General features: G+C 39.8%; 1 protein-coding gene across 1 annotated transcript; it reads left to right on the plus strand.

Moving 5' to 3' along the window:
* Window positions 1-10352: 10352 nt before the first annotated feature.
* On the plus strand, window positions 10353-11929 carry LOC105567705 (exosome complex component RRP46). Its single transcript, XM_012022780.1, has 5 exons — window positions 10353-10630; window positions 11033-11146; window positions 11223-11344; window positions 11421-11564; window positions 11640-11929. The coding sequence occupies exons 1-5, from the start codon at window positions 10531-10533 to the stop codon at window positions 11820-11822; spliced, it is 663 nt and encodes a 220-aa protein (XP_011878170.1). The 5' UTR covers window positions 10353-10530; the 3' UTR covers window positions 11823-11929.
* Window positions 11930-12607: the final 678 nt, after the last annotated feature.

Here is a 12607-nt window from a genome sequence, read left to right on the forward strand (position 1 = left end):
ACTGGTCGTGGGGACACACCGTCGGAATAGTAGAGAAAAATCCCCTATTATAAGATAGTTTCTTAATACAAGATAGCGGATTTTCAACAAGCAACTTCACAAGTCTTTTTCGCAACAATCAGACACACGATCTAACAATGAATTTTCCACTAAACAGATTTCACTCCACGGGCAATAAATTCATGGTGGAACCAACACATGCATGATGCCTATTAATTTAACAGAAACTCCGCTGTCCCACAATTCTCCGCTGCTCGCTGGAAGAGATTCATAAACATCGCGCTTTTGTATCTGTCCCGATAGATATTTGTCGAGATATGAAAAAGACGGGAGAGAACAAGTTCGCGCATAAAATTTTGATAATTATTTGCACGACTCCAAAGCGAATGGTGACCTTTCGGGAGCTAAAATTTTCGAAAATTTTGTACGAGACTTTATAAAAAAATTAAAAGATATTTCTGCTTCAATTTATTTGCAGTTTTCTATTTTATATATATGAGAACATTGGAAACATCGCGGGAATTCAGATTCTCGCACGATCGAGTGCCGCAGTCTTGGTGAAAGAGGCGCGCATTGATTAATCGACACGAGCGAGTCGGTGCGTGATGTCGACTCATTATGGACACGCGTGTCTATAAACCTCTGACAGCGAGAGACTCAAATATATTTCACAGTGATCTGCTAGAGCGGTTCGCGTTCTGCTCACGCTGGCATGGTAACCCTGCTCAATATCACATTCAATCTCTTCGCGCAAACGTCTCAACTGGCGGCACGCATAAATCTTGGTTCGCCACAAGTGTGGGATACCGAGACGAGGGGGAAAATAGAAAGAAGAAGAAAAAAAAGAAACGGCAAAGCACGGCGGAGAGAGCCGGCGACGAGAAAGGAAGAGCGCCGGATCGTGCTGCGACGGGAAGGAAACGAAGAGAGCACCGGAGCCGAGACGAGAAACAATCGGCCGATCACGTGGGTGACGGGAGCCGATCGGTCGCGAGAGCCGGGAACAGAAGTCTATGCGACGGGGCAGCCAATGCGACGAGAGCGGCGAAGCCCGATTCACAAAGCCAGGAGCTCCGCCTACGTGGACGTCGGCTCATTCCTCATTCTCATCCTCCTCCTCGTCGCCGGTCCTTCTCGTTGTCGTTTCTGTTGCTGCCGTTGCTGCCACGACCGGCGGCATGATCGGATGAACTGGATGCCACCACCCGTTGCCGCTTTCGTTCCCGCTCCGCGCCCCCACCTCCGCAGCCATACGGGGATCTACGTGTCCCCCCTGTAACGAGCACCTTCCTCGTTCCGGTGGACGAGAGATCACTCGCGCTCTTTCGCTCCCTACCTTCATTCGTGTCAATTAATGTCTCACCGGGTACAACGCTGCGCGGACTACCTTTTCCGTATCGTTTCTCTCTTCTGTTTTGCCCCCTACCTTCGTCTCGTACCATCCTCCGTTTACCAGGGCGGATTGATCGATGGCACGAGCTGTCGCGATGAATTGGGTCCTCGTTGCTGCTGTATTTTTTAGTGAGCTTTGGTCCCCTCCAGCCCTCTTCGAGGGCTCAAGCTCAATTCGCAGGTTGTTGCCACTGTCGCTAGCGGCAACAATCGCATTATTTCTCAAATGGTCCGACGCGTCGAATAATCTTAGAATGAAAATAGGGTCTCGCCAACACGTGTCTCGGTGATGAGCCACGCCTCGCGTGTTGGCGTTTTCTTTGTAAATTAGGCGCGTTACGAAACATTCTTTACGATATAAGGTAAACCTCCCCTAATAACGCATAAAAACACATGCTAAAAGAATGCCTAACGTATCAGAACTTCTCCCTGCGTAAACTCTTTCCCCCCGCTTGGAAATCTCAATTTCAAATCTGAATTCCAAAGCATCGCAGCTCTGCATTAATAGGGGGGGGGGGGGATTCGCTGACAGTTAAATACTGTTACGCCCACTGTGCGAATGCAATAGGTGTTGGGCCGTCGGCGTGAAAAAAGTTGTACAAGTTTGTGGGAAGACCGAGGGTCTCCAAGAGGTAGCGCGGCGGTGGCTATTAAGCAGCCGGCGCCCATGGCACGGATTCCAGAACCTCCACTTTTGCGGATAAACCGAACTAATGAGGCAGTTTGGCCGCGTCATGGTGCGCCCGGTTATATTTTTCTCTGACGCATCGAACGCTTGTCCATCTGTCCGTCCATCCATCTATTCCGACTCTTCATGGTCGATCGGGCGCAGGCATCCGGTAGCCGCGCCGATGCTGAGGAGGAAGAGAGAGACACCTTGACGGAACGTAGCGAGGAGGAGATTGACGTGGCACGCTGTCCCGCTTGACAAGAATGTGACAAGAACCAAACTGACTTCGGCCTCTCGCCCCGTAGCACTCCGCTCTCTCGCCGACGTAGGCGGTTTCGACGCCGAAATCCGATCTTGTTTTTCTCGTTACCTTAGCTCCCTCGGCGCGGAAAAAGAAGATCGACGATTGCGCGCACCGTCCGCAGAAACGCTACGCTAGATCGTTTATTAGTTTACCCACGGGAGTCGTAATTGCACCCTTCGCGAGTGATTCATGGTTATCGAATGAAATCAAATAAAACGATTAGTAGCTTTACTCGTGCAATCTGCTGACGCGAATTAGTAACGGAGTCGATTTCATCATTTCAAAATCGATCGCATCTCGTCGACGCGCAATGAAAATTTATGCTTTCGGATACGAAAAAGAAACAGCTCGGTAGACCTCGAGGAGGAGAGGACGCGAGGATTGGCGGAACGGAGAATGGACCACGAAGAAAAACTATGTTGTCCAGGTGTAATTCTTACTGTTGACCACCCGTGGTGTCGCGGTGAACAGATCGTTTTGCCGGTTTTCCTCGGTTATTAAGAAACCATCAATCTTACCCGGCGATCTGATCGGACAACGTCGCACCGCGGGATACTCGTGCTCTCGTGCGATGGTTCGTTGCCCTTTCTTTTATTACGATCATCCTCAGCTTATCGACACCGTCGACCAATTACGCTCGTTTTTGCGCAAGTACAATTTATCGCGATATCGCTCAACTACGCTTTCTTATTCGTCCAAAATTTGCTCCAAGCCCTCGTTAACGAGAGCTCTCTTTTTCGAATCGTATTATCGACGTGCAATTCTTATCGAACAGCGGCTGCCGTCTCCAATATTTTATTTTATTGACTAAGAACACAAACCCCATGTTCTTGAATATTTCAATTTCTTCAATATTTCCAAAGCGAATATTTTATAATATTTATAGCCCAGATAACAATCTCACGAGTAATAATTTATTCGTGTATGTTACAGGAGAAAATCTTGGTGGAAAGTCTTAATCGTGCCAATAATAATAATAATTTGCTAATAAAATGTACGATCACACGTCCAAAATAGCGCGTCGATATTCCGGACTACCGTGATAAATTCAACGAACGAGACGAGTGACGAGGATTCGTCATTCCCAACGCGAGAAGCCTGCACCTGAGCCCTTGACCGACAGAGATGAGGTCCACGATCCCTCCGATGCCAGTTCCTCGACGTGCGATTCTTGTCCTACACGCGGCGGCTGTCACTTCCAGTCATGTCACGCGTCAAGTGACTTTTGCCTTCGACTTGGCGCTCGTTTGTTTTCTCCTCACTTTTTGATATTGCCAGGCCGACTTGAATTTCAGATTGTTTTGGCGTTACGCGAGCTTTTCAATCTGTCTAGTTTTTAATCGCGCATCTACGCTTACGAATGAATTAATAAAATCTGCACTTTCAAATTATTGTGTAAAATTAATAAAAATAATTACATATGTGTGTGTATATTCCTTTCCCATTATTACAAATAAAATATTTGAATATGAAATAGAAAACCATGATATTATTTATAACGTATAGATGCGATTAGAATCAACATTTTTACTATAAGTATATTACGATCGATTGAGAAACGAGAAGGGACACATTTGAAAGAAACAAAATCACGGTACGGTCATTGATACGAGCTACTAAATGCTTTAGCCTTCATTAAGACATCGCGATTCTTAATTGCAAGAACCACGATCTCCTTCATCGCGCGTACGACCGGAGACATTCGAGGCAAAACGGTCGTAAATCGTCTCGAGCCAATCGGATGTGGCGAAGGCAGCGTTTGGGCCTTACTATCGGCGGCATTGGATAAAGGGTCCGGGTCCACGCTGGCGTGTCCAATCCCTTGCGCAGTGCCCTCGGAGCGATTACCTTCGCGGCCTTTAACTCGATCGTTCATGCTAATTTCATAACAACTACCCTCGCGCCAATGGGCGAGCACCGGCTTAGAGAGCCAGAACGATGAGCGGCTCTCGGATGGAAGGGGAGAAATGAAACTGAAGGGGTCTGGGTGCGGGCCCACCTTCTCGAGCGGAGGTAGCGAAAGGCGGCTATTTTGCACCGAGACGCATGTTCGAATCCTATAGGCGGGTCATAAAATGGAGAGCTCATCCGCGAGGCTTTTAACTGGGGATAGGAGAGGCGAGGGCTGCCGCGAAAACCTTCTGCACGGGGAAGGGAGGCCGCCGGGTCACCGTATGTGTTGTCATCGCGGTTGGAAGTCGTGGCCGTTTAAAATTAACTCGCGTACCGAGGATTTATCGGGCTGACTAGCATACGGCGATATTGCGTCACGCGAGCTTATCTCAGACGAAACGTAGAGATATTAAATACAAGGAAGGAAAGATATCGACATTGTTATCGTTATTCCAAGAGAAATGTCGACGGCAGACTTATTTTGAAGAATATTTAGCAACAACGTATGTTAGATTACAACAATGTTTTTTGAAAATTAAACTTTTAAACATTTTTTTAATATTCGCTTTTTATCAAACGTTCCGATTTCTATGTTTAGCAAGAAATCAGAATCGGTAAAACAATATTATTTTCGCGCAATCTCTGTTATTGGAATATTTTTCCAAAATGTAAAATTTAACGAAAGCGTAAATGTATAGAATTATGATTTTACAGAGGTCAAATGTAGTATGTATATAGGTACATCTTGGGCAAAATCGCACAATGAATCTTAGGTTCTCGCTTTTTATTAGAGTAACTGTAATCGTAATCTCGCGTTCAGATTCATAGCGTAACTTTACTATTCCCATATGTTATTTGTTGAATAATCTGCAGCGTTTTCTAGAACTTACTTCTCGTATTGAAACTTAATTACGTAAGTAGTACTAACAAACGATTATTTCACCGGGCATGACGTGACCAGGTCTGATTCATTCACTAAATACTATTGTGCTTCGTCATATTCGTAAGCTGTTAGCTTCAAGACCGCGTTGTGTAATATAGGTATAATTAGAAACGACGCGCACGTATTTCCGGATACAACGTCGGGCCAATGAGCTCGAGTCGAAATTATTATCAATGTATGGTTGGAATGGTAGGAGGAGGCGGTGCGGCGCAATAATATTTCGCATTCCGCAATTTTTTGCCCATCCAAAGGTACCCTCTCTGAGATGATCGTCGAGTCGCCGCGGCTCGCCGGTGGCTCTCCCAGTTCAGCTGTGGGTATTAATTTCACGAGAGAAAGAGAGAAACGAGGGGAGAGAAAGGCGGGGAAGAAGAGAAGCTGCTGGACGAAGAGCAGAGGGGGCAGAACAAAACGACACTGAAGACCATCTATGAGATGAGAAAATAATAATAAAGTGGAAATGAGCGAGCCGGTCCATAAATTGCTCCGCTCCTTGTTAATGGTCTGGGGGCCCGAGGCGACCTCAGCTAAACGCGGCCCGGTCTGACCCGGCTTCAACTGTGCGTTTCTCTTTCACTCTTTCGTGCCTCCTCGCTTTCCCTATCTCACTCCGTTTCAGGTCTCTCTTGGTCTCCGGGCCCGGCCGGAGTCCTCTCAGGATCTGGTCCGACCCGTTCGAGGCGTTCTTTCTCTCTCTTTCTCTTGGAAGGCTCATTTCTGTACTTAATGGACGTCCAGAGATGCTCCCCCTCCATACTAAATCTTTGGATTCTTGAGAGCCAGAAAGAAGGACTAAAAGGGTCCGGAGGACACAAAGGGTACACGTCGATGGTAGGTACAGCCTGTGATTGGCGACCAGGCGTGGCTCTACCGACAGATATCCGCTCCTCTTTAAACGTGCCAGAACCGAACGCACGCTGAATATAAGTTGCGTTTTCAGTGTATTCGGTGTATTTACTTTCGAGATTGCGAGCTTCGCGATAATAAAATATACACACGTAAACAAGTGGCTAAAATTGAGTAATGTTAAAATATATGATTATTTCATTTGATAAAACTAAGTGTTTTTTGTAATACTACATCAAACGAAGAGAAAAAAGAAGGGGAGCGGAGCGGAGAGAGAGACAGAGAGAGAATGCCTTTGACTATATTACTTTATATTAACAATCCAATTAAGTTGATTTGTATCAATTTGCCATTAATTATTCATCTTTACAATTAAATAATATTGGCAACGTATTTAAATGAGTATAAAAAATATTAATTATCAATATACATATATATAAAATATTATATATAAATCTATAATAAATGTTACAGATTTAATTATATTTACTAAAATTTTTATTTAACTTTTGCTTGTGACGTACATAATTTTTTTTAACTTATTGCTTTGTTAATGTTAACGTTTTAATTAAATATTAAACAATATTAATTAACAATATTTTAATTTTCTTGATAAGATGTATAAGTTTACCCTGACAGAAATGTAAGCGAAATACTAGAAGATTCTGTACATCGGTTATAATTTCTAATAATTTAATTATCGAGCTCTAGTAATTATTCAGTGCTTTCTTTGTCCCCAATATGTATCTACATTTCAGTAAAGTGTAAAAGTATATTTTACTCTGAAGTATACATTTTTTTTCGTTCGAATGTTTCATAAATAGTTGGAACTTTATAGTAAAAGAATTACTTTAAAACTTTAATATGCAAGAAAATTGTTACAATTCCGGTATATTTCAATAATTTTTAAACATAACAAAGAAGTGTATGATATAAAGAGGGCAGCAGGCATCAGGAGGCCTACTGCATCCTCTTTTGGTAGCAACTAGAAACTGAAGCGTGGATTCATGATCGATGGAAGCTAAAAAGAAATTATTTTCTTTTCTGAATACCAACAGTAATATTAAATTTAAATATATTTTCTGTAATTAACCGTAGTGTGTAAGAGAAAAACTTCAACTTTAAAGTACGTTATGTGTTATGTTACAATCGTGTACGATAATACAATCTTACTTGCAGTTGATAAAAGTACATTTATATGTATAATATATATAGTACATCTTTCATTTTTCCAATAATACACTAATCTTTTTGTAACTAAATAAGAAAAAAATCGCTTCAGTATCTAATGGTAATTTAAGACTGTTGAATTTTAAATTGTTAGCTAATTTATGATATAAATCTTAAAATTTATAATCTTGATGTTGTGGTAATAAAAAAATTATGCATTTAACTGCATTATAGTTAATTAATAAATTGTTTAAATGTAATATAATTATAATGACGTTCGAAATTTTATATATCGACAGTTGATAATATTAATATTTCTTATAATCATTTTCTGATTCATAGGGTTGCGTTAATAATCATAAAAATTCAACCATGGATTCGTATTCACAGTCAGTCCTTATTTCACACAAGATCGTCTCAAGTATTATCTCAAGATGCTAATACGACTGATAGGTCTTGCCCTTTCTACACCTATAAGAATGATCTTACTTGTGGCTCATCCGAGTGAGTACTTAAATAGACAGGCAAAAATCGCCGTGTCAAAATTGTTTATGGACTCGGGACTACGTAAAGATGACGGTAAAAAATCATAGCAAGATCATACAAAAATTATAATATTTTAGTATGATGATTATACTCAAATGTCTGTGTAAACTCTTCCATTCGGATGAGCCACAAGCAGGCATTCTTATGGCATTTATCTTCGTTGGGTCTAAGCCTACTCCAATCAGACTAACGAATTTTTCAACAGTTGCAAAGTAGCTTTCTCTGCGGAATGCAGCTATAAGAGAGAAGGCAGTAGTTTTGCCGACGAGCTAGGTAGTTCTGAAATCATGCTGATTCGCAACGCCATCACATCCATTTTACCATGGACTATGGGAACTATGTAGCCACATCCGTTTTTTAATTAGTAAAACACTTTGTGGTTTGTAACCGTTCACAATTGATGAGTCGGTATCAATTCATCCTGCATATGACTTTAACTAATATTTTAATGTGTGCCTCATTTTACAATAAAACAAATTTTGTAATAGTTTTTTAGCGGAACATCATTTCTCGAGGGAAAAAAATTAGATAATGGGCGGAAGCAGTTCTAATGTTTTTAATATTAATATTTTTCGAGCTCAACAAATTATAAGCAATTAATAATGATAATTACTGATAATTATTAAGACTCGTATTTCATCTTCGCTATATGTACATAGTATACATGTATATTTTAAAACAGATCAACTTGTATAAGAGGCTCTCCACCATGCCCTCGACGATTTTAATTGGCAATTCTCTACCTCTGTGAAGTTGGCACCTCATGTTTCAAAACATCTTTTTTTTCAGTTTTGAATGCACCGCGAAGAGTTCTAGAGTTCCTTATCAATTTTAAAAATAGTTCTAGCGAATTAACCCAAAAAAGTTAAATTTGAAACTTGGGGATGATAACTTCACAAAATGAAATCTCGAAATCAGCGATAACACTAAAAGTATTGGAAATATTTAATTTTGCCATTAGGATTTCCTTTAGAACTCTTGAGGGGCTACCCAGATATTCGCTAGAAAATTATTTAAATATTCGTTTGTAAAAGATTACTCCATTTACGTCGGATAATGATTATGCATTGTCGTAAAAATAAACCTTGCATTATTTTATAAATGAAATAATGTCTCTCTTTTAGATTTGAATTAAAATGTTGCCCGATAAAAACCAACCAACCTTGTAGAGGCCCTCCACTACCCCCGCCGATTCCAATCGCAAGATTAATTCAAAATCTCGATCCCGGAAGAAAATTAATATTATTTTTTCGGAAATAATTAATTATATATCGTAAACTAATGATCCGAGATAAGCCATTCTTGGCTCGTTAGAAGCGCTGAAATCTTAGCTTTCCAACGAGACCAAGTTCATCTCGCTACGATTTTTCTGTGCAAAGTTATTGACGATTTTATCGACTCGCGATCTTAATCTTGAGACAGCAGCAGCAGACGACGCGGCGTCTGGCGCGGCGTCTCGCGCCGCGATGTTTACTACCGAACATCTGTGCCCCGTATGTTTTATGCCAGTTTTTTGGGGACGTAGTACGCTCGCGTAATACTCGCGTAAAACTCACGTGGCCTTCTCCCATGAATGGGTGCGCGCGCGCCCGATTTTTAAAACGCTATAACTCGGCGAAAAATCGACGTAGCGACACGAGCCGAAAACAAATCTTTTTCGTTTCGCATCCCGCAGCTGTCTATGTTGAGTATGTATGCTCTTATCATGAAACTTACATATGGAATAAAAAGTAAAATGTGAAATACAAATTAAACGTATAACTAGTAAATATGTATAAGATGTTGCTGACAAGCTATGTTAGACTGTATAGCATTTATTAAAGTTTGATTTTTTATCATTAATCGTCACATTTTATTCTTTGATAAGTACATATGTATATAAAAGAGACTTGTGAATCTGCTATATTAGTTTCGTTCTGCTATATTCGGGTCTCTACAAGGTTAGTTTGTTTTTATCGGATAACATTTCAAGTCAAATCCAAGAATGAGGCATTTTAGTTATTTAAAAAATGCAAAGTTTATTTTTACGAGAATGCGATCATAATGATTGCCCGATGGGGAATCTTGGGTAATCTAAACTGAGCAATCTTGTACAAATAAAAATGTTTAAATAATTTTCTAGCGAATAATTTTTTATCGCCAATTATCAGTGTATATTGATATTTTATTTATTGATATTTTATATTGATATTTTCTTATAGATTTACCTTCACAATTTGATTTTTCATTAGTGCATTAATAAAAAATGTTACACAACAGCCACAGCTTCGTGCGTAGCATTATTAATGTTTTACATCGTTAGAGTTATGTATTATTGCATGTATATTATATGTTTAAAAAATAAATGATAAAAATATAAAATCAATTATTGCAAAGTAAAGAAAACCGCCGAGAAAAATTCGGCGGGGGTTGGTGGAGGGCTTTTACAAGTTGGTCCGTTCGCTTGCATAACGAAATATCAATAACTATTTTTATCGACATTCATGCATCCAGCTCGGAACACAACCAAAACCTTGTACATCTGCGTTATCCGCTTGGCTCAAACATGGACACTGGCTACGTAGTTCATGTCCATGTTATCAATGTCCACAGAGGGCATATCGCGATCGAGAATCACGTAAAACTGCGACAGCTTTCAGTAGTTTCAGTTCTCTCAGGCTTCTCTCTGGTCTTACATCTGTTGTGTATGTGTACTTGTATTTCTAACCTCTTACTATTGTCTTGTTCATTATTATACGAGTAGATAATCAGTATAATCTAGACGAGATGACTGAAGAAGCTACTGAAATTGATTGTATACTACGACCGATAAATTGTGAAATTAATTTACTGTCACGATCAGATGGCTCCGTGATGTTTATGCAAGGTGAGAAGTGAACGTTTTAAACAATATTTTATTACTAAAGAAAGAATTTAATTAACAAGAAAATTATCGCCAGCAATTGATTAACAACGGGAAGAAAAATTATTTCACGACTTTAAACTGGCTAAGTGGTTTAATTTAATAAATCATTCTTTTGACCGTCCGGATTGTGGTCCTTTTCAAGGAGATATCTACAATTTTTGAGATCCCACAACAGAGTGACAGGATATTACACGAACGGCTTATAGATATTAAGTTTCTTCAAAATTGTAGATATCTCCTTGAAAAAGACCACAATCCGGATGGTCGAAACGCTGGGATGATTTATTAAATTGAATTACTTAGTTTAAAGTCGTCAAATAATTTTTCTTTCCGTTGATAATTTCACTATTTTTCTACTCGCAGGTGACACTACAACTATTGCGGGGATAAACGGACCCTTGGAAGCACGAAGCCAAAAAATGGCATATGATAAGGTTTCTATTGAAGTTACATACACTCCTCTCAAAGGACCAGCGAGTGAGTTTATCAAAAATAAATTTACTAGCTGTCAGCTTTGCTTTGGCTCTGTATAACTGTCTGTCAATTGTTTCAGAGGTGGACGACAGATTAATTGAGACATATATAAAAGAGACTTGTGAATCCGCTATATTAGTTTCGTTACATCCTAACACCATGGTGTGCATTAATCTGCAAGAGATGCAAGACTCCGGCGGGGTGAGATTTCACTTTGTGTTGTATGTTAATCCTTTTGCGTAAATTTGAATAGCGTATAAATAAAATAAAATTTTAGCTACTAGCTTGTGCCATTAATGCGGCATGTTTGGCGCTAATTAACTCGGGACTTTCCATGAAATACACCGTCGCAGCAGTGAATTGTATGATGGAAAAAGAAACGGGAGAAATAATCATCAATCCAGATGGCTCGCAGTTAAAAGTATTTATAAATAGTATTAAATAATAGAGTATCTGTTATGTTTCAAAGATAATACTTCTGATAATTTCTTTACAGAATGCAAAAGCGGAATTTACGTATGCTTTTGACAGTATTAACAAAGATATTGTATGCTGTCATAGCATTGGCCGATTTTCTCAAAGCGAGTTCTTGGCTTCTATGGATAAGTGTAGGCAAGTCAGTAAATATGTATTCGAATATTATAGAGAAGTGATAAAAAAGTATGCAAATGTAATATAACATATTACAATATATTGTTTTCGAATAAATATTTTTTACTTCACAATCTTCTGAATTAATGGGAATTTTTACGTACAACTTGACCATACTGAGATATTAAAGATCATAGCTGGATTTACAGTTCGTTGTTAAGTTTAAGATCATATTTTGTAAGTACAATGGGTCGAGAGAAGACAGAAGACACGGTGGAGACTGGACTTTTATGCCCCGATGAAGTCGATTCGCCTTCCAGAACCGATCTAGCAACATTTCGCGAATCTATCGACGAATCTACTATTAGTCTACCTGGACCAAATGGCAGAATGTTACGAGAATGCTTTAACAAGTCCTGCAGGGAAGATAGAAGGGAAGAGGAGAAGCTCCGAGAAAAGACAGGATGCGAGAGACTTCAGAATATATCGAAATGGTTACATGCTTTTTGATGTGACAATTGTATACTTTTCGTTATTTTCTTAGTCTCATCTGGTTTCCTATGCAAAGCAACGTAAATAAATGGCAAAACGAGTTGAGATAGGCCTGTATAGTCGTCTCTCAATTCTAGTCTCAAGAGTGTATCGGGTGAGATACTCGAAAAGATAAAATTACTCGCTGAATACAGCAAGCAATGAAAACGATTTAAATACGATAAGTCATCCTAAATGTCGCATTTAAGAATCCTACAGAAAGGGGAGTCGTTTGTGCAATGTTTCAAGGTGGCAAGAAAGTTTATAACGAATTAGAGAAGCCGCACACGTACCGCCAGTAGATTGGCATAAGTTAAACGTTAGTCGATTGCAACCTTTCGG

This window comes from Vollenhovia emeryi, unplaced genomic scaffold (assembly GCF_000949405.1).
Source record: "Vollenhovia emeryi isolate VEMERY1.0 unplaced genomic scaffold, V.emery_V1.0 DF939135.1, whole genome shotgun sequence".
In the NCBI taxonomy this organism is placed as follows: domain Eukaryota; kingdom Metazoa; phylum Arthropoda; class Insecta; order Hymenoptera; family Formicidae; genus Vollenhovia; species Vollenhovia emeryi.